The sequence below is a fragment of the Lemur catta genome, chromosome 11 (assembly GCF_020740605.2).
Source record: "Lemur catta isolate mLemCat1 chromosome 11, mLemCat1.pri, whole genome shotgun sequence".
NCBI lineage: Eukaryota > Metazoa > Chordata > Mammalia > Primates > Lemuridae > Lemur > Lemur catta.
The window spans coordinates 87,320,626-87,339,554 of NC_059138.1; the positions used below are offsets into that span (position 1 = coordinate 87,320,626).

Sequence of the window (18,929 nt, forward strand, 5' to 3'; positions counted from 1 at the left end):
CTGCAACTCAGCATTATCTCCGTGCCTTCCTATGAGGAAACGAGGCTTAGAAAGGGTAAATAATTACCTTTGCAGCCAGAGTTCAGACGCATACCTGCCTCCCTCCAAAGCCGAGTGCTGCCCCCCGAACGACAGGCTCCTCGCAGGGTTCCTGGGACTGACTCTCTCCCTTTCCACTCCTCTGCTCTGCGAGGGGGTGGGCTGGAGGGCAAAAAGAGGGGCTGGGCAGGGTTCCGTGCACCCCCGCACGGAGCACACTGCTGCCCACTGTGGGTTAGATATTCGGTCCTCTCCTGCTCGCCACGGCCTCAGAGAGAAGCTGTCTGCTCTCCCATGTTGAGAATTTTTCTCAAGCCGAAGCTGCTGGCTCATTTCTTCCTGCAATTTCCCACTCTCCCAGCCGCCTCCTGTGGAAAGGCACATCCACAGGTGGGGAAAGCAAGTAACTGAGGTCCAAGAGGTATCCCCTACCAGAAGGTCAGCTATGATTCTCCCAGTGTTCTGACCACCAGGGAAACAGAGAGCACAGGTGGAGTGTATTGAGCTTCAGCCTCTCTAAGAGGAAGGAACAGCAAGCCATTGGGGTGTCTCCTCCCCGTTTCCCCTGTGGAATGACAGACAGCCCCCTGGTGGCTGGGCAGGGTGGTTCTTCGAAAGCTTGCTGCTTCCCAAGGCCCCTGGAGGCCACTTCGGCAATGCTGCCCCTTCTGGAGGTGTCACAACACAAGTAGAAGCAGGGTGTTGGGGTGATGGCCGTGGAAGCAGTGGCCATGCAGCCTGGGCCATGCCAGAACCCCAGAGTGCAAATCCAGCTTCCCTCTGCCCTCAGCAAGTGCACGCCCCGTACAGCCCCCTGCATCCATTGCTTTGCAAACCTCCTGCACTGGGTGCCTCTCCACCCTCAGATGTTTGCGCCTTTCCTCTGCAGATACGCACGCACTCTCGTTCCCAATGCTCCCTCGATTCCTTTGCCTGTAACATCCCAGCCTTCAGCTGGCTCTCTGCCTCTGACCCTGACTTCACCCACCACCAGTTTGTACCAACCGCAGCACCTTTTACCTGGCAGGGGCCCCCAAAATATTTGTTCATTAAGTGGGAGAAAAGCAAAGGAAAGAAAAGCCTGGAAAGCAAATACAAAACACAATAAATTTAGTTTTTCTTTCACTATCTGATCGTCTTTAGGCCTCCCCTGATTTCAATCAAGTTTGGGGTTCAGGATATCTTTCATATGGTCATAACAGGCCTACTTCACAATACTGAGCAAGGCCCTCTCTCAGTGGACAAAATACCTTTCTCATATAATGTTTTACTTAATGGCCTTCAGGGAAACTCCAAACACTGAAACATGGCTTATCAAAGAACAATACAGGGTGTCCTGAAAAGTCACTCAACTTTTCAGGACACCCTGTATTATGTTAGTGGGTCATTGGAGTATAATTTTGTTTGTTTCGCGATGCCAGTGTTCTCTAGAAAGAAATATTAAAACACTACCAACCAGTGATTTATCTTTTCATTTGAATGTTACAACTTAAAAAATGGAATAAATAGAGAGTCATCTGAGTAAAAACTGGTTTGGGGATATGTTTTTGCTATTATTGGGTACTCTGGATTTGTTAATTCTGGAAAAGCCCAAGGTAGTCATCCTATTGAGGCCAAGGCGTAGGGGGCAATTTACTCTGCTGAAGCTATATTATTGATAAAAATGTAACCACAAAGCTTCAGGTTGATGCCCCCTAGATAGTTTTATTTTTAGTAATTAAGAAATTGCTTGGAGGCCAGAAGCAGTTGCTCACACCTGTAATCCCAGCATTTTAGGAGGCAGAGGCAAGAGGTTCACTTAAGGCCAGGAGTTCAAGACCAGCCTTGGCAAAAAAGCGACCCTGTCTCTACAAAAAAAAAAAAAAAAAATTGCTTTGAGTGAGTAGAAGCGGTGACACTAGTGTCCGGGGTGAAGACTCAGGGTCTTTATGTGCGGGAGCCCTGCAATCAGTGTTGATTGGAAGTCACAGGCTAGAGAAGCCAGCCCACGAGTCTTGCTCTGCTCCGTCCTGCAGCAGATGCCTTTTCCATAGCACCCACTGGCCCTCCAGTAACCATGACAGCGTCTTTTCTTAGACATGACGTGGGTGCATATATATGCGTCTGCTGGCACTGTCCATTGTTAAGGGCATATTTGGAAAATGGCAATGTACACACAAGAAGCAAGCAAAGGACATCCATGTCTTTATTTACTCTCTCTCTCTCTCTCTCTCTCTCTCTCTCTCTGTACTTTAGAACACAGGTTAGCAAACTGTGTTGGCAAACTTTCTATAAACAGCCAGGTAGTATATATTTTAGGTTTTCAGCCCACACAATCTCTGTCCAAATTACTCACCTCTGCCATTGTGGCATGAAAGTAGCCACAGACAGTATGTGAGCTAATAAGCAGGGCTGCATTCCTATAAAACTTTATTTATGGACACTGAAATTTGAATTTTATATAATTTTTACATGCCACAAAGTATTACTCTTCTTTTGTTTCTTTTTCTAAACATTCAAAAATGTAAAAAGTTCGCAGCCACACAAAAACAGGTGGTGGGTGGGCTGGATTTGGCCCAGGGGCTGGAGTTTGCCTACTACCGCTTTAGAACACAGACAGTCCCTGACTTACAATGGCTCGGCTTAAGAACTTTTTTACTTAACAGTGATACAAAAATGATACAAATCCAGTAGAAATCGTACTTCGAATTTTGAATTTTGATCTTTTCCTGGGCTAATGTTACGCTGTGCCATGCTGTCCTGTGATGCTGGGCAGCAGCAGAGACCCACAGCCCGCAGCCAGCCACGTGATCACGAGGATAAACAGCCGACACCATACTCTACAGTGTACCACATTCAGTAAACTGCATGAGATATTGAGCACTTTATTATAAGACAGGCTTTGTGTTGGATGACTTTTCCCAAATATAGGTTCATGTAAATGTTCCAAGCACGTTTAGGGTAGGTTAGGCTAAGCTATGATAATCAGTAGATTATGTGTGTCAAGTGCATTTTTGACTTAACAATATTTTCAGCCTACCATGGGTTTGTCAGAATGTAACCCCACCGTAGGTCTAGGAGCATCTGTATTCAGTAAGGATTTCCTTACCGTTTTGTACTGCTGCTGAGCATGTGTGCTTTCCCGTCTCCACCTTAGGATGGTCTCCTATGTACCTGAGCCGATCATCACCTCCTGTTCTCAGGACCTCCCTGGGCTTGCCTGCCTCCACCACTGGCATAGAAAGCACACTGTGTGGTCATTAAGAGGACAAGTATCGAGCAGATCTGTGATGGTATTTATTTCCTTCCAGGGATAGGGTGGTCAGCTACACACTTGGCCGCCGGCTTCCAACAGATCATGTGAGTGGACAGCTGCAATTCCGATTTGAGATCACTTCCTCCATCCACCCAGGTATTTTCAGCATGAACTTCATGTCTTGTCCTAGGGTAGTGTCATAGTGTGGTTCCTTCTCCAAAATACAATAACCATGGTTCTCTCCAGACATGTCCTAGGTTTTGTGGTTCTCTATCTTCTCCATTTGAGGCCCAGAAGACAGAGGTCTAGTCTGGAAGCCAGGTTGCTGTCCCCTTGATTGAGAGGCTCCTCTTCACTCTGGTGACCCAAAGGTAGAGGGTTACACAGTGGAACGGGGGTTGACAATGAGGCCAGTGTGGATATGGAGCCCTGTCTTATTGGTCATCCTCCTCCCAGCACCCACAAAGGAGGTGCTCAGTAGATGTTTAATCATTGCATGCATGAATGAACAAAGCGAGGAATAAATGTGAAACATCTCCTTCTACCTAGTAACTAGATATAGACTAGTCAGTTGCTGAAGAATGTCATGTTGTTGAAGAACTATGATTATACATAGTATCGCAGAGAAAATGAAAAGTATAAATTGGATAGAAAACCTCAGAATCATCCAGTGTTCAGTTTTTCATGCCAAAACATATTTCCAAATAAGAATGATAAGATGCCTCATCATTCCACTTTTGCTCTTTTCCCACAACCCCCATACTGAGTGTACATCACGCTGAGAATTGTGAGGGCCTCCTGGGACACATTTATGAGTTGCTCTTAAAGCTAATGAAGGTTTTGAGGACTCAGAGTCTGAAGTGTATCACAACCCACACATTAAACTCCAGTTGCACTTTTCTACTTAGATTGTAAGAAAACACCTTGACTGTTTTATCTTTTCAAATTCAGCCTTTTTCTGCCTTCTGAGAATAAAACTGAGTCTTTCTTTGGTGAAGCCGTAGGACAGCTTTACAGCTCACCAAAGGGCCTATTTTTCTTTGACTAGTGAATTGCACCAGTGCATTTGAAATGGGGAAGTTTGCATCTGGCAGGAATCCAATAGAACAGCTGCAGGAAGGTACAGTTAAACAGTGATTGCTATTCCATGAATGGCTGTTTGGTGTGGAGACCTTGTTTATTTCTTTATTGCAATAAAGTCCAAATGGTGGAAACCTTCCAGCCTGAGCTATTGAGTGACTGTGGTTGCTCCCATCCATCATCCAGCCTTTTTCTTCTCTCTAGTTGCCTAAGAACCCTGTTGACCCATTCTGCCACCCTGTAGGACCCAACCAGAGGAAACATTCTGAGCAAATACAATTAACTTTTCCAGGGGTCATCAAGGAATTATAAACACCACCACGCGCATCTCTGGAAATCATTCCATGTAGCAAACATTGGTTGAGCACGTACTATGTGCCCAGAACTGGAGTAATGCTAGGCTTTGAACATTTTAACCAAAAGATGAATTCCCTTGAAACAGAATTCTGAAATATACCCATGGCTGCACACTGTCATAACACAATGAGAACTCATTCTTACAGAATTTTTCAGCAGAGCTCTGGCCAGTGTGAAACCCTCATCAACCCTTACATCCAATATCCTAATGTAGAAATCCCTTAGCGGTTGCTTCCTGTCCAGGACTGTATATGAATATGACAATGCTCTCTTCTGGGAGGAATGACATATTTTTCTTCTTGCCAGCAGATGATGAGGAGATGTCCCTGAGTACGGAGCCTGAAGCCGCACAAACTCAGGACAGCCCCATGAGCAACCTGGTGGAGAGCAGCCGCAGGGAGCCCGTGAGTGATGCGGCAGAGCCCTCCGAGAGCTGGAAGCCAGAGCGGCTGAGTGACGGCTGTGCCCTGGACGGGGCAGGGAACCAGAGCCTGGAGCTCGCCAGGCCAGCTGAGGAAGCGGCTGGCACCACCCAGGGGGGAGATGATGGCATCATCTCGTTGAGACCTGAAGGGGCCAGGGAGCTCCTGGCCCCAGGGCAAAAAGACACCCAGCCCGCCCTGAGTGAGGAAGAACTGGCGGAGGAGCTGGACCTAGGTGGGGAGGCGCCACCTCTGCTGCTGGAAGACGGGGAAGGTCCAGCCAGCACCGAGGGGCCCATGGAGGAGGAAGCCGCGGCGACAGAGATCCGGGCTGGAGGGGAGCAGGAGAAGGACCAGGAGGAGGAGGAGGAGGGCGATGTGCCTACTCTGGAGCAGGGAGGGGGCAGGCTGCAGCTGCGGGGCTCGGTGAAGAGAAAAAGCAGGCCATGCTCCTTGCCTGTGTCCGAGCTGGAAACGGTGATCGCGTCGGCCTGCGGGGACCCCGAGACCCCGCGGACACACTACATCCGCATCCACACCCTGCTGCACAGCATGCCCTCGGCCCGGGGCGGGGGCGGCCCGGAGGAGGAGGACGGCGCGGAGGAGGAGTCCACCCTCAAGGATTCCTCAGAGAAGGACGGGCTCAGCGAGGTGGACACGTTAGCTGCTGACCCGCCCGTCCTGGAAGAGGATGGGGACGAGCCGGAGGGGGCTACTCCGGGCACGGCGCCGCCTGGCCACGCCGGGGGCCGCTACCCCAGCTTCGCCAACGGCGCGGTTCCGGATAGCGACACGCACCCCAGCACGGGGAGTGAGAGCGACTCCAGCCCCCGGCAAGGCGGGGACCACAGCTGCGAGGGCTGCGACGCGTCCTGCTGCAGCCCCTCGTGCTACAGCTCCTCGTGCTACAGCACGTCCTGCTACAGCAGCTCCTGCTACAGCGCCTCCTGCTACAACGGCAACAGGTTCGCCAGCCACACGCGCTTCTCCTCCGTGGACAGCGCCAAGATCTCTGAGAGCACCGTCTTCTCCTCGCAAGACGACGAGGAGGAGGAGAACAGCGCGTTCGAGTCGGTGCCGGACTCGGTGCAGAGCCCTGAGCTGGACCCGGAGTCCGCGAATGGCGCCGGGCCGTGGCAAGATGAGCTGGCCGCCCCTGGCGGGCACGTGGCAAGAGCCACGGAAGGTCTGGAATCCCCCGTGGCAGGTCCAAGCACTCGGAGAGAAGGTTAGACCTCAAACCTGATCAGAGTGAGAATAGGACCACCAGGGGGACACAGGTCTCACCAACATGTTTAAAAACAAGCGGGGGGCGGGGGGATCAGTCTCCAGTGGGTTTGCTGGGGCAATGTATGCCTGTCTTGTACATACATGTGTGCGTGTGTATCTGTGTATATGCGTACAGATGACTGTGAGTAGCTGACAGCCCACCAGGTCTCGGATACACACCAAGAATTACAACTAGCGGGATGTGAGCGTGCACTTGTATGTGTGCTTCTCTGTTTGTTTCATCACCAGAACTGGTTAGTGTACATGTTATCTTTCTAGTCTTGACAGCAACCAGAGCCCCAAGACTAGTGTCAAACAATATAAACAGGAAATAATCTTTCATCAGCATTAGGTGGATAATGTGTAAATTTCTGCTGACTTCCAAAACACATTGAAGATTAGCAATAAATGTTAATACTAGTTGAAGAACACAGATTTTACCTCTGTTTTAGAATTCAACTAGCCCGTGTATGTATTTATATGTATAGCCTACATGTATTTGTCATTATTTCTGTCTGCTCAATTCTCGTTATTATTGTTGGTTTTGTTTTGTTGTTGTTGTTGTTGTTGGCTATTTTGGCTAATGGAAGGGAAGAATAACGTGAATGTGTAAATCACTTTGTTTCAAATGAGATTCTAATCCAAAAGCTGCCACCTTTAGTTTTAAAATGTATTCTATGTTTTAACCAAAGATGTTCCTTCTTAGTTATGCCTATGGAATCAAATGTTAAGTTAATTTGCATTTCCTTATCCAGGATTGGAAACCGTCTTCCAGTCAAGTCACAGTGGTATAGGGAGAAAAAAATTAAAAATTTGCATAATATGAAATAATTCAGTTGTGTAAAAAGAGAAAAATATAGCCTCTGCTACTTTGCTGTTCTGCTGTTTAAATTAGCCTCCAAAAGAAAAGGGAGTGATATTCTCTCTAGATTGTAAGCTCACTGAGGGCCAGAATTGTGTCTTCTTTATGTTTGAATTCTTAGCATCTAAACAAATGCCTGGCACCTACGAAGTTTTTTGAACAGGAACTAAACTGAGCATAAAAAAATAATTTTAAGTATTCAACAGTGCCCAATTCTACATTTCAGAGAAAGAAAGAGTGAGAGAAGGTGGCCCGTGTGATAGAAGCATGAGGAAAATGGTAGAGAAAGATAAACCGTGGTGACAGTGTGGAAGGACACCCAAGAGGAGTGGGATGAGAGTTCCTTCCATGAGGAGAAGGGAATGGAACATTCCTTTCTTTTACAAGGATGGTTTTAGGACCTTCTTTGTTCTAGGCCAGACACAGTGTGCTGGGCACAGGAAGATAGATTGGCATCAGTTAAGTATGGAAGTCAGTACTACATGATTAAAAATAATACAATTTAAGGAGCTTTGGGGATTCCCACATAAAAGCACACATATAGGAGCTGGCAGGGATGTTTTGGGCCAGAAATCAGCAAATTTTTTCTATAAAGGGCCAGATAGTAAATATTTTAGGCTTTGTGGGTCAAGAGGCAAAATCAAGTGTCTTGTCATCAAAAGGATCAATTTTCTTAGCTCAGAGCCATACAACTCTGTTTTAGCCTATACTGTATTTCGGCCCCCATGCTGGGACATAGTCCATACATGGTTAATTAAAAATTGGCTCAGTAAAAATATATATATAAGAGAATGTTTTGTTTTAAAAAAGACACTATCCATGCCCCTGAGGGGCTAACAGTTCAGCAGGGGGGAGAGCAGGAAAGTGTTTCAGGGCCAGAGTGGAAGTCTTTGTGTGACAGTTCCTACAGAAATTTCTAAATTCCTGAATCCTGCAGAGGATAAACTTGAAAAAAGTTACAAAGCACCTATATATCTCACTATGGTGGTTACAAAGGGAAACACAAAGATTTCTGGGAAGGACTATTGATCGCAGGGAGGCCGTGCATACATCTGCACGGACTTCCGCACAGCCAGTCTTCCCCGCCCCAGTACTGAGTCCTGGAGCCACGGTGTCTGGGTTGTGGGTGTGTCCCACAGTCCCCACCAGGCTTCACACCAGCAGATACTCAGAGAAAGCAGGGCTTCGGCACAGCCTGCCTGATCATCCATGGGCGGGTGCCCACTGCTCCCACAAGCATCACCACTGCCCCTTTGCAGTGACTTCTGAGATTGTGAATTCTTTTACTGTAGAAACTGCATTAGGTCAGGTGGATTTACTGCACACAGACCCACAGAGATGAGTCTGCAGCAATTTATGGAGCAACACTGTTATGAGTCTCAACCAACAGCTACACAAGCACACAAGCTAATATTCTTTGTCTACTTTTTGCTTCTTTTCCCTCTATAAAAACCTCCTTTTTAAAAGTTTGATTTAAAATAGTTCTTAAAAAGCCTTCTGCAGATGAATGAAAAAAGCATTATCATGTTGTGGCTGTGAGCTTAGGCCCTGGGGGCAGGCCTCCTGGATTTATATTCAGTCCCACCACTTCCTCACCACGTTACCCAGCGGCTCTGTGCCTCAGTTTCCTCCTGTGCAAAATGCATGTAATTATAGACTCTACCAAAAAGGGTTATAGGAACAATTAAATGAGATGATATGCTATAAGAGCACTCTGCCTCTCACCTAGCGAAGATTACTGCAGGCAGATAAGCAGCAAGACTAACTTTTAAAGTCATGTTATGTAAAGCACCTAAAACAATCCTTTGAATTTATACTTCCTCTACTTTGTGATTCCAGGAAAATTTTCACATTATTAGGTGTGAATCACTTTGCTACAAATAACGTTCTAGGCAACCTATCTTTCTCTACAATTTGGTCATATTATTTATAAACAGAACAGAATTTAAAAGGACCCTAGTTATTTTTACCTGAGGAATAGGCTTCCTTCTCAGAGGCCCTGGCGGGTTCCAACGCTTGCTTTGTGTTTGAGAAAGGGGTAATTATGTGGAATGGAGTCCCTGTGCAGAACACAATTGCTTGCTTCCTCAGTGCATTCAATCCATTCAACTGGCTGAGATATGTCGGTCACACCATTGCATTTGCTTGGGGTTCATGAGCAGGTGGGATCAGCTCCATTAACCCCAGGCAGTCCACAATGTTGTATTTCCACTAGCTTGGAGGAGTAATTAACCTGATTGGTTGAATTAATTTGAGGTAAGTTTGTTGTTGTTTTTAAAGAAACTAAATTAAAAGTGCAGCAGCTGATGACATAACAACTGTACCATTGTTTTAATTTCTGACACTAAACACATAAAAACAAACATAAGTGTGGTATCCACTTAAACACAGAATCCATCTTTGAAACAGCAGTCCGTCCACACTACACTGGGTGCTGGCTCGAGGGGACCTTCCTTGATTTCCATTAGAGTCTCTGAGGAAAAAACCCAGAGGATTAGAGTAACAGACCAGAATCTGCACAAGAAATACCATTATGTATTTAACATTTAAAAAGATCTTTTGTTTCTGAACATATCTCTATTTTCTTTTGCCATTTAGCTCTAGGGATTAAATCACTAAATTAAACTCACCTAACTTTCTTCCTAATTAATTTATTTTTATTTTCAATTGGTTCTCTGGAACTAGAATGAAAAGAAATAATCATCCTTCCCATGTATGGACATTCTGGAAAATATTCAGCATTTGAGATCCTACAAAGATCTCGACCACCATTTTTCACAATCTGTTTCTTTTTGAGCCAAGGAATAATTGAACACTTGCTATTTGCATTAGCCATGGAGGGCGGAAAAGGCCTGACCTTTGTTCTCTGGCCAGTAGGGGCTATTGCAAGAAAACCAGCCTGGTGTGAGGCAGGAGGAACCAGTCTGAGTGAAGGCTGTCCTTGGTCCTGGGCCCTTCTAGCTCTCCAAAGAGCAAGAGCAATGGCCTCTGATTCTGTGACCCACACAGCTGGTGCTGCAGGCCTCCTATCCACATGGCCACTCTACACGCCTGAGGATGTCATGAAATAGGAACGCCATTTTAGAGCACTGTTCAGCTCATTATGTCTGAATTGACACAATCTAAGCTATGTCTATAATAATCTGAGACATGCATTCTGTGGATATAATGTTTATTTCTAATATTTCTTTGTATTTGTCTTTCTTTCTCCTTCTACCCCACTTCTGTGTTTTGAGCTTTCCTGTCTCAGTCTTCCTGCTTTTTATCTACTTCCTTTGTCTCTTGTCCTTTCCTCTTTCCCAGCACCCTGGCTTGTCTGATTCCTCCCCCAAATAATCTGGAGCAGTCCCGAGATCCCACAGCACCCCGGCTCCCCCCAGCCACTAGTCCCTAGCTGCCCTACTACAGAAACTTGCCCTCTCAGTCCACCAGCTCCTTGACCTGTCTTGGAAAGGCACCATCTGAGAATTTCATTCCACATAAGACCTGAGAAACAGCTTCTCAGCAGGCAGCCCTCTGATGAAACTTGTCCGGATAAAGAGATGTAATTTTGCACAAACCCACCAAGGTTTTATGGGACCTTATAAATGCTCCACTTCCCTCAAACAGACCTATTTCCTTCGCTGGGCTAAAATCAGGGTCTGCTAATTTTCTCTTGTGTTCCTTTCTGATGCCACCTTCAGATCAAGAAAATTCAAGTCATTACAGAATCAGACTTGGATCCTGCATATTGGACTGTGTGGCACAGATCATTAGTCATGAAGTATTTGGATTTTTCTTTGTTTTTTTTTTTTCTCCAATAATTCCCTCTCTTAAGAGTGACTATGAAATGTAGCAAACTGACACAAAAAAATAGATTGCCCATTCTTTGGGGGTTATTTCTTGTAGTAGTTAGCTTTACAATCATGCTTTTTTGATGACGTTGCCACAACAATGAATGAATCTGAATGTCTTGACTATCTTGTCCATAGGTGAATGTCCTATACTCCATAATTCCCAGCCAGTAAGCCAGCTTCCTTCCTTGAGGCCTGAACATCACCACTACCCAACAATCGATGAGCCTCTTCCACCAAGTAAGCTTTAGTTTTTAAAACCTATGTCTTAACTCTTCCTATCAAGTCTAAACAGGTCAGTATGAATTTGTACCTAAACATCTAAACTCTTCCCCAGCTCCATACCTTATGCTGTTGTCAAAACCAATATGGCACCTACTGTAAAAACTGGTGTTGGTTTGTTTTTGTTTCTGTTTTCTTTGACTAGCTGTTTCAGCACGTGATCTTGAAAAGATAACCCAGTGTTTTCAGTGTCTCTCCACTTCTGACACAAAGAATGTTTCTTTATAAGACTTGACTAGTCCTTGCAAATGGTTCATGACCTTTAAATCCCAAATTTTATTATTTTATATTTAAAATTTCAGTTCAAATAGAATAATCCTATTGTTTCCATTGGCTTTGTTATGTCACAGGCATCTCCCTATAATAAAGCAACTTCAACCCCTCAGGGCACATGACCTTGCACTTTCCCTACTGTAACTGGCACTCATAGGCAACATATCCAGATTTCTTCCTCAGTTCTTAGAGGTTGCCAGGGAAAATATCCTCTTCAGGTTAGAATTCAACATCCTTTTCTCCTGGTAACTGTAGTATGTAATTCATAATTATCTACCTAGTCATCTCAACTTGGAAATTCATTTAATCTCCCAGAGACTTAGTTTTCTCATTTGTAAAATAAAGTTTGGATGTCTTCATCTGCTAAATGCAAAGTTTGAACTAGGTAGTCTCTACATATCATTTGAACTCTAAGCTTATAATACTCTATTTAATACATTTATAAGAAGGAACTAATACCCCAGACATTATATATTCATTTAGTATCACAAATATTCATGAATTCTAGAACATCTCTGTTTTGATTTAGGCTTATTTTTCAAGCAAAGATAATCTTTAATATTTGATAGATTTTACAACTGCAAAATCTTTCAGGATGCAGGAACCAGAGTTTCTTTATATTCTTTTGCCTGTGCTTCCACTGAGCAGTTACAGTTTTCAAAAGGAGGAGTGCTTATTTCTTAACTCATCTTTTCTTAGTATTGTGATGTATTTTGCACGGACACCACTCTTCTCCCTATTCAATTATAATTTATCAGTGAGAGAACAAGAAACATCTTTAATATGTGGACTAACTTAAAGGAACACAATCGATATTTGTTTTTGGGGGGCCAAGCCAAACATATGTCCTTTAACTTTCAATGCCTGATTTCTTTCTTTCTTTATACACTGATTTATGGGCATTCCATAAATGCATAATAAAAGTTCAGTGTCACTATAAATACCTCCTACTTGGCACTTATCTGAAAAATATCTATAAAATATTCTATCTAGAAAAAAAAGATACTTTCTCCACAACAAAACCTTTAAATGCATATATGTATGAATTGACTTAGAACCCATGCAATAGTAATAACTAGTTTTACATGCAGATATTATAAATAATTGAATATAAATCCATTTTAAAAGAATTACCTTACATAAGCTGCTTTCAATAATGAAAACAAATTTCTCCAGATAGGTTTCAATTTTCTATCCATGAAACATTGAAAAATATTAGAAAAGTTGTTAGAGAACTCTACCAAGTGAATTTTCTTAGATAATCTCAAATAGTACCTGAGTGACTTCATTGCTGATAGTCATTCATTCAACAAATGTTTATCGAATGCTGACTTTGTGCTGGGTCCTGTTATTGGTAAGGAAAACGGACAAAGATTCCCCCCCTTCATGGAGCTTACAGTCTAGTCGGGGAGACAGGTAACAAATAATAAAATAATAAAAAGGTCCTAGTATAGCATATTAGATGGTGATACGTGCTATGGAAAAGCAAGAGTAGACCAGGCTGAGGGGTCTCTGAATATGTGGTGGTGACTGGTTTGCAATTTTAAACCAATTGGTTTTAAGCCTAGTGGTGGGTTTCATTGAGAAGACAACACCGAGGCGATAAGGGAGTTATCCCTGCAAGTGTGGGGGAGGAAGAGCTTTGCAGGTGAAGGGAACGGCCGCTGCCAGTCCCCAGGTGGAAACACCTTGGTGGATTTAGGGAACAGGAGACAGTGCGTCTGGAGCAGACTGAGGGAGGGAGAAAGCAGCAGGGAGCTAGTGGACCCCAGATTACAAAGGGCCTCAGAGACCACTCAGGGCTTTGGCTTTTACTCTGGATGAAAGGGGGACATTGTAGGGTTCTGAGAAGAGATAGGCCATTGCCTGACTTAGGTTTTGAAAAGTTTTCCCTGACTGCTATGCATGGAATAAATTGTGAGGAGGAAGAATGGAAGCATGAGATCCAACATACGATTGTGTCCATAAGGTGACAGCGACCCAGATGAGAAAGGATGGAAGCTTGGACCAGCAGGGGAGCAGTAGAGGTGGGAAGGAGTGGTCCGAGTCCCTGATTTGATGACAGATTGGGTATGGATATGAGAGAAAGACAGGAGTCAAGAATGGCCTAAGAGTTTTAACCTAGAAGGATAGAGTTGCCTTCAACTGAGCTGGGAAGGGAAGCCTGCAGCTAGAGCAGGTTTTGGTGGGAAAGGGCAGAGGCTTAGTTTGGATCATGTTGTGCTTGCAATGTCATACAGACAGTGATGTTTAAGAGAAAGGTCTAGACTATAAATATGATATTGCATTTGTTAAAATGTTTTTAAATGTGCAATTTGACAGGTTTTTGTTAATATAATAACTAAAGATGACACATTATTAGGCTCTACATTGTTCTTAGGCTTTGTGGAAAACATATAATTTAGTATTTGATAGGTCCTTCAGGCACAGGAATATTTTTTTTTCGTTGTTTATAAAATATGTAAAAGTAAATTCTTTACAAAACAACCCAGAAAACATACTCAATAATTTCTAACTACACTTAGCTATTATTTTCTATTTATGAGTATGTCATTAGCACTATGCATTCCAGATATTTAATATATTGATTAAAAAATCATCTGTCTAGCTTATCAACTTTTTCCATGAGCAATTTGGAAATCTTGAAACTTGTGGCTATAAATTATCATTATTGCCACTTTATTTTCCAGTTTTTCTCTTTAATATATGAGATCCAAGCTTTGTCTTCGAAGGAATTCTTCCTTTACTGTGGGTGCCTGAATGACAGGGACATGTGTCACTCAGTTCTGTGTCCTCAGGACCTGGCATAGTTTCTAGTTCATAGTGAGTGCTAAACGGAGTTTGTTCAGTTGAATTAAATAGCCCGATGCTCTTCAAAGGTTAATGCTCATTCTCTGTTGGAGAACAGTCATGTTAGATTCAAGAAAAAGAATTGTCCAATGGCTTTTACTAACATTAGTCTGTGACCCATTAAAATTTAAAAATTTTTGGATCAAAGATTAATTATCTAGTAATCACATGTACACACAATTTTATCAATGAGCTAATTACCATACACAACTAATACTTGACAGCTGCATTACTAAATTGTTAATTTTATTGAAAATCTCCTAGAACTTATTAATACAAACTGCCTACATTTTTCCTTCAATTTGTCTTATAAGCTAAATTTGGTGTTTCCTGGTATTTTGGTTTTCACTGGGCAATATTCAGCAATCCCTCAGGTCAACGTAATGTTCACAAACAGATATACCATGTACATATAAAACTATAAATATGGCAAATATATTTTTTTCATTGAAAAAAATTGAGAGTTGCTATGTCATTACCTGAATGATAAGTTTTCAACAGAATTGTTAAAACCTGACTACTCCCAAAAGCTATGGCTTTTCTCTCTTAAAAGGCTGGATAGATTCCCTCCCTCTGCAGCCATTTCTGCTTTTTCTTCTTTAGGCTAATGCATCCTCAGCATAATTTTAATCACGCTGCTGCTATTTCCATCACAATTTGATGTGTGGACTCTGAAAGCTTTGCCCGTTTCTGCACAGCAGACATTGCTCCTCTACGTGAAGCTCAGACCTGAACACATTACTTCCAGCTCCTTCGGTTTTGAGGGCTTTTCCATCACCTCACCCCACCTCAGCCCCTACATGTACAATGTAGTGTATCATCTATGCTTCCACCTTTTAGTTTTTGGTTTTGTTTTGTTATGTTTCTAATTTAGGAAGCAAAGGAACTGAACTCTTCTTTATCTTGGGCTCCCTCTACTGTTTGGGATGGTGATTTATCAACAAAGGGGTATTTCATGCTTGGTACAGGTTTGGTTTGGTTTTGGTCAGATATGCTTGGCAGCCGCAGGTAGGTTGACTATGCGCTGTTAATTTACCACCCAGTAAAAGGATGTTGTGAAACCCTAGATATCAAATCCTTCCACTGCCCCTCTCAAGAGGAATGGCACTTGATTAAGCTTGCTGACCGTTAGATAGAGGTCATCTAAAGTAGCAGGTGCAGCATTTTAGGACTGTAGGTAACACTGGTTTTAATACAAGGGCCGTTATTCCCTCCACTGAACCTAGTCACCCTCTGTTAGATTTGGCAAAGAAAAGATTCTCCAGCATCACAGTGTCAGCTCCCGCTGGGGGATGTTTTCAGTCTTCCACAGCTGTCACTTGAGTAGACAACAAGATTGACAGAGAAGATGGAAATTTTTTAAGAAATAAATTAATTAAGCATTAGCTTCATTAGAAATTATTAGGATTTTAACTTAGGTCATGTCAGGGAACCACATTTACTGTTTAAAATGGCCTAGACAATCTGGCATGGCGGCTCACGCCCGTAATCCCAACACTTTGGGAGGCCGAGTTAGGAGAATCACTTGGGGCCAGGAGTTCAAGGTTATAATGAGCTATGATTGTGCTATTGCACTCTAGCCTGGGCAACAGAGCAGTAACAATACAAGTGAATTCTAAAAAATTAAAATGGCCCAGCAGAGAATCTAAGTTCATTAAGCTCTTTTCCGGAATGCCTGATACCATGCCAATGCCCCAGAAGCCATGGCAGGTGCTGTGGACAGTGTCTGGCCTTCAGCCACAAACCGACGGTGAGTTCTACCTGCAGAAGACCTGGGAGTGGTATGTGTTTCACATGGGTCAGTAGTTTGTCCTTGATTTTTCTTTTTGCCTTTTTATTAAACACTAGACTGGGAAGCTCGAATTGACAGCCATGGGCGGGTCTTTTATGTGGACCACGTGAACCGCACAACCACCTGGCAGCGTCCAACGGCAGCAGCCACCCCGGATGGGATGCGGAGATCGGGGTCCATCCAGCAGATGGAGCAACTCAACAGGCGGTTGGTGATCAGTGTGCAATGAGCTCCTCTAACCACAGTGAAAGGAGAGCCGCAGCTAGAGAAACTTCTCTTGCATTTTTCTGCTCAGATTGTATGAGGAGACTGGAAAGTAATTAAGTATCTTAAGAAACCCATTCATAGTAGGTACTTGGAAGGCTAGATTTAGAGTTTGGTGGCAAGAGACAAGTTAAGTTGGATTGTCATTTAAAGATGGGAAATCCTCTTAATTTCTTAATGGCCCAGGCTCAAAAACAGGAGTTCTTAAGCAGGGCCCATGTACCCACACCCCCTCAAGATATTCACCAAGGAAGTCAGTGTTCCATGAACCCTCCAGACATTATATGCAAATTTATACATATATGCACATTTTTCTGGCAGATTGATCCCTATCCACCACAAGATTCTCAAAAGGGTACAGAACTCAAACAGTTAAGAACATTGCAAGGCTAGGTTCCAAAAGAATACTAAACTCTGCCTGGAGAAAAAACTGTCCTATAAATCACCATATGCATTTCTACCCTGGTCCCATAATTGCTGTATTCTCATAAACAATAATTCTTAAAAAGCCTTCATCTCAGAAAAAGAAATGCTTAAAAATATTTTTCTGAGAATTGTTTTATTTAAAAACTAGACCCTAACTATCGAACTTCTAAAGATGTCGTTTTGTTTTTTAACCTACAAATGAAGCCCCAAACAGCCTACCGCACATGCATTAAGCTAGTCCAAAGCATCATGTCCAACATCTTGTTCTTTAAGGCCAGGGCAGTGGCTTAGTTGCCAGGAATGCAGACCGAAACTTACTTCAGTTGTAACTGCACCCACATGCATCTTGTTTTTGTGTCCCTGTGAAGGTGAAGGAAAGGTTGCGAGGGATTACAAGGAAGAAAGAACTGGGTTTGGGGAACATACCTATTGATAGCAAACGCCTTTGAAACTTAACTGTACCAGCCAGGAAAAAAAAAGTGGACAATTTAGTCCTATTAAAAACATATGGAAACAAAAAACTGAACTTCCATTTTTCCCCCACCAGCAGCTGTGTTTAAGTCATTAACGAGAACCATAAAGGACTTTCATCGGTAGCATACTTCTCTACAAGCATTCCTACCCAAACGAGCATATTACAAGGAAGAATTTTTGATAACCCAGTTATTTTTAGACATGAACGCACCAAAAATCCACAGGAAAGACCTTCCATGGTGATTGCAGCAAAACTCCAATAACTGAAAATGTAAAGGCCACAGCTGCTCATTTTACACAGAGATCCTGTTGCGATTCCACAGGCACAAATTAGCTTCTAGGTCTGTCTTGCCAGAACAGATGCGCTGAAACTGTTCAGCAGACTGAGAACAGGGGAGAGGATCATCAGGCTGTATCTACGAGACGTGCTGTCGGAGCACTAAACAAAACAAGCAATAAATCTGAAGCAGAAGGACCTTGACCTATGGCCTAAATACCCATGAAAGTTTATGGTAGTGGTCAGCTTGTATGATATAAAATCCACCTGGAGCCAGGCCTCTAAAGCAGTTTTGCAGCCTTTGATATGTAAATTCCTGTGCCCTCCAGTGGAGCTGAACACGCTGGGAGAGGCAGCTGGAGGCAGCTGGACTTTGCCGAGGAGGAAGTTGCTTTTGCCACATCCATCTGGACAGATAAAAAGAAAAGGAATTTAGCGATTTTAGAAAGTGCTTATTTCTTGTGAAAAAGCCTACTTAGGGAAGGTCAGGTAACATTCAGATCAGTATCCAGGCTTTCCAGGACTTAACCTTGACCTATCGCTTTCAAGCATTTAAAGTTTTCTGTGATTTGACGTGGCAACAGCAGCCACAGAAAGTAGACTACCAGCCTTTTATCTGTCTCCCATGGCACCACACGCAAGGGTCAGTTTTTGATAACCTGCAGTTATCGGGAGAAATTTACAACGATCACTGGCTCACAGAAGTAGGGAAATATTTCTCAGTGTCGCAAGGAGTTTCCCTTAACTTTGGCCACTGCTAAATTTGACGGGCTTAAAAAGAAAGAGCAAACGTGTTTGTGTAAGGAGACATATGTTGAAATGCAGAGTGCACAATAGCAACTCGTAAGCTGTGTGCTAGGCTGGACGGACCATGTTCAAACTCGGCCACTCCCCGAACACCACACACTCTACCAGGCCTTTGTGGCCTGGCCACGTGCTCCCGCTGCAGGGCAGTCCCCGCTGCCTGCTCCCACCTGGAACACACCTCCTCGTCCTATAGGCCTAACTCAAACATCACGTACCCACAATGCCTTCCCCGAATCCTCCCCCAGAGCCAGAGGCTTCCTGCCCCAAACCTCACGAATGTGCCTCCGTCACGGTTCTTAACTTCTTGGCACCCCTCCCCCTGCCAGCACCTGGTGTGATGCTAGAAGTTTCACAGGACTCAGTACAACATTGTTTCCCGAGTTAACG

At 43.8% G+C, this 18,929-nt stretch overlaps 1 protein-coding gene across 2 annotated transcripts in view; it reads left to right on the forward strand.

The window, feature by feature from the left end:
• HECW1 (HECT, C2 and WW domain containing E3 ubiquitin protein ligase 1) overlaps positions 1–18,929 on the forward strand; it is a 385,512-nt gene that overhangs the window by 268,760 nt on the left and 97,823 nt on the right. The window contains exons 8-11 of one of the 2 annotated variants that reach the window (XM_045564486.1): positions 3,330–3,430; positions 5,021–6,361; positions 11,236–11,337; positions 16,351–16,501. In XM_045564486.1, coding sequence (XP_045420442.1) covers positions 3,330–3,430; positions 5,021–6,361; positions 11,236–11,337; positions 16,351–16,501 — 1,695 coding nt within the window. The remainder of the gene's footprint in view (positions 1–3,329; positions 3,431–5,020; positions 6,362–11,235; positions 11,338–16,350; positions 16,502–18,929) is intronic. The other variant, XM_045564487.1, reaches the window with a different exon arrangement.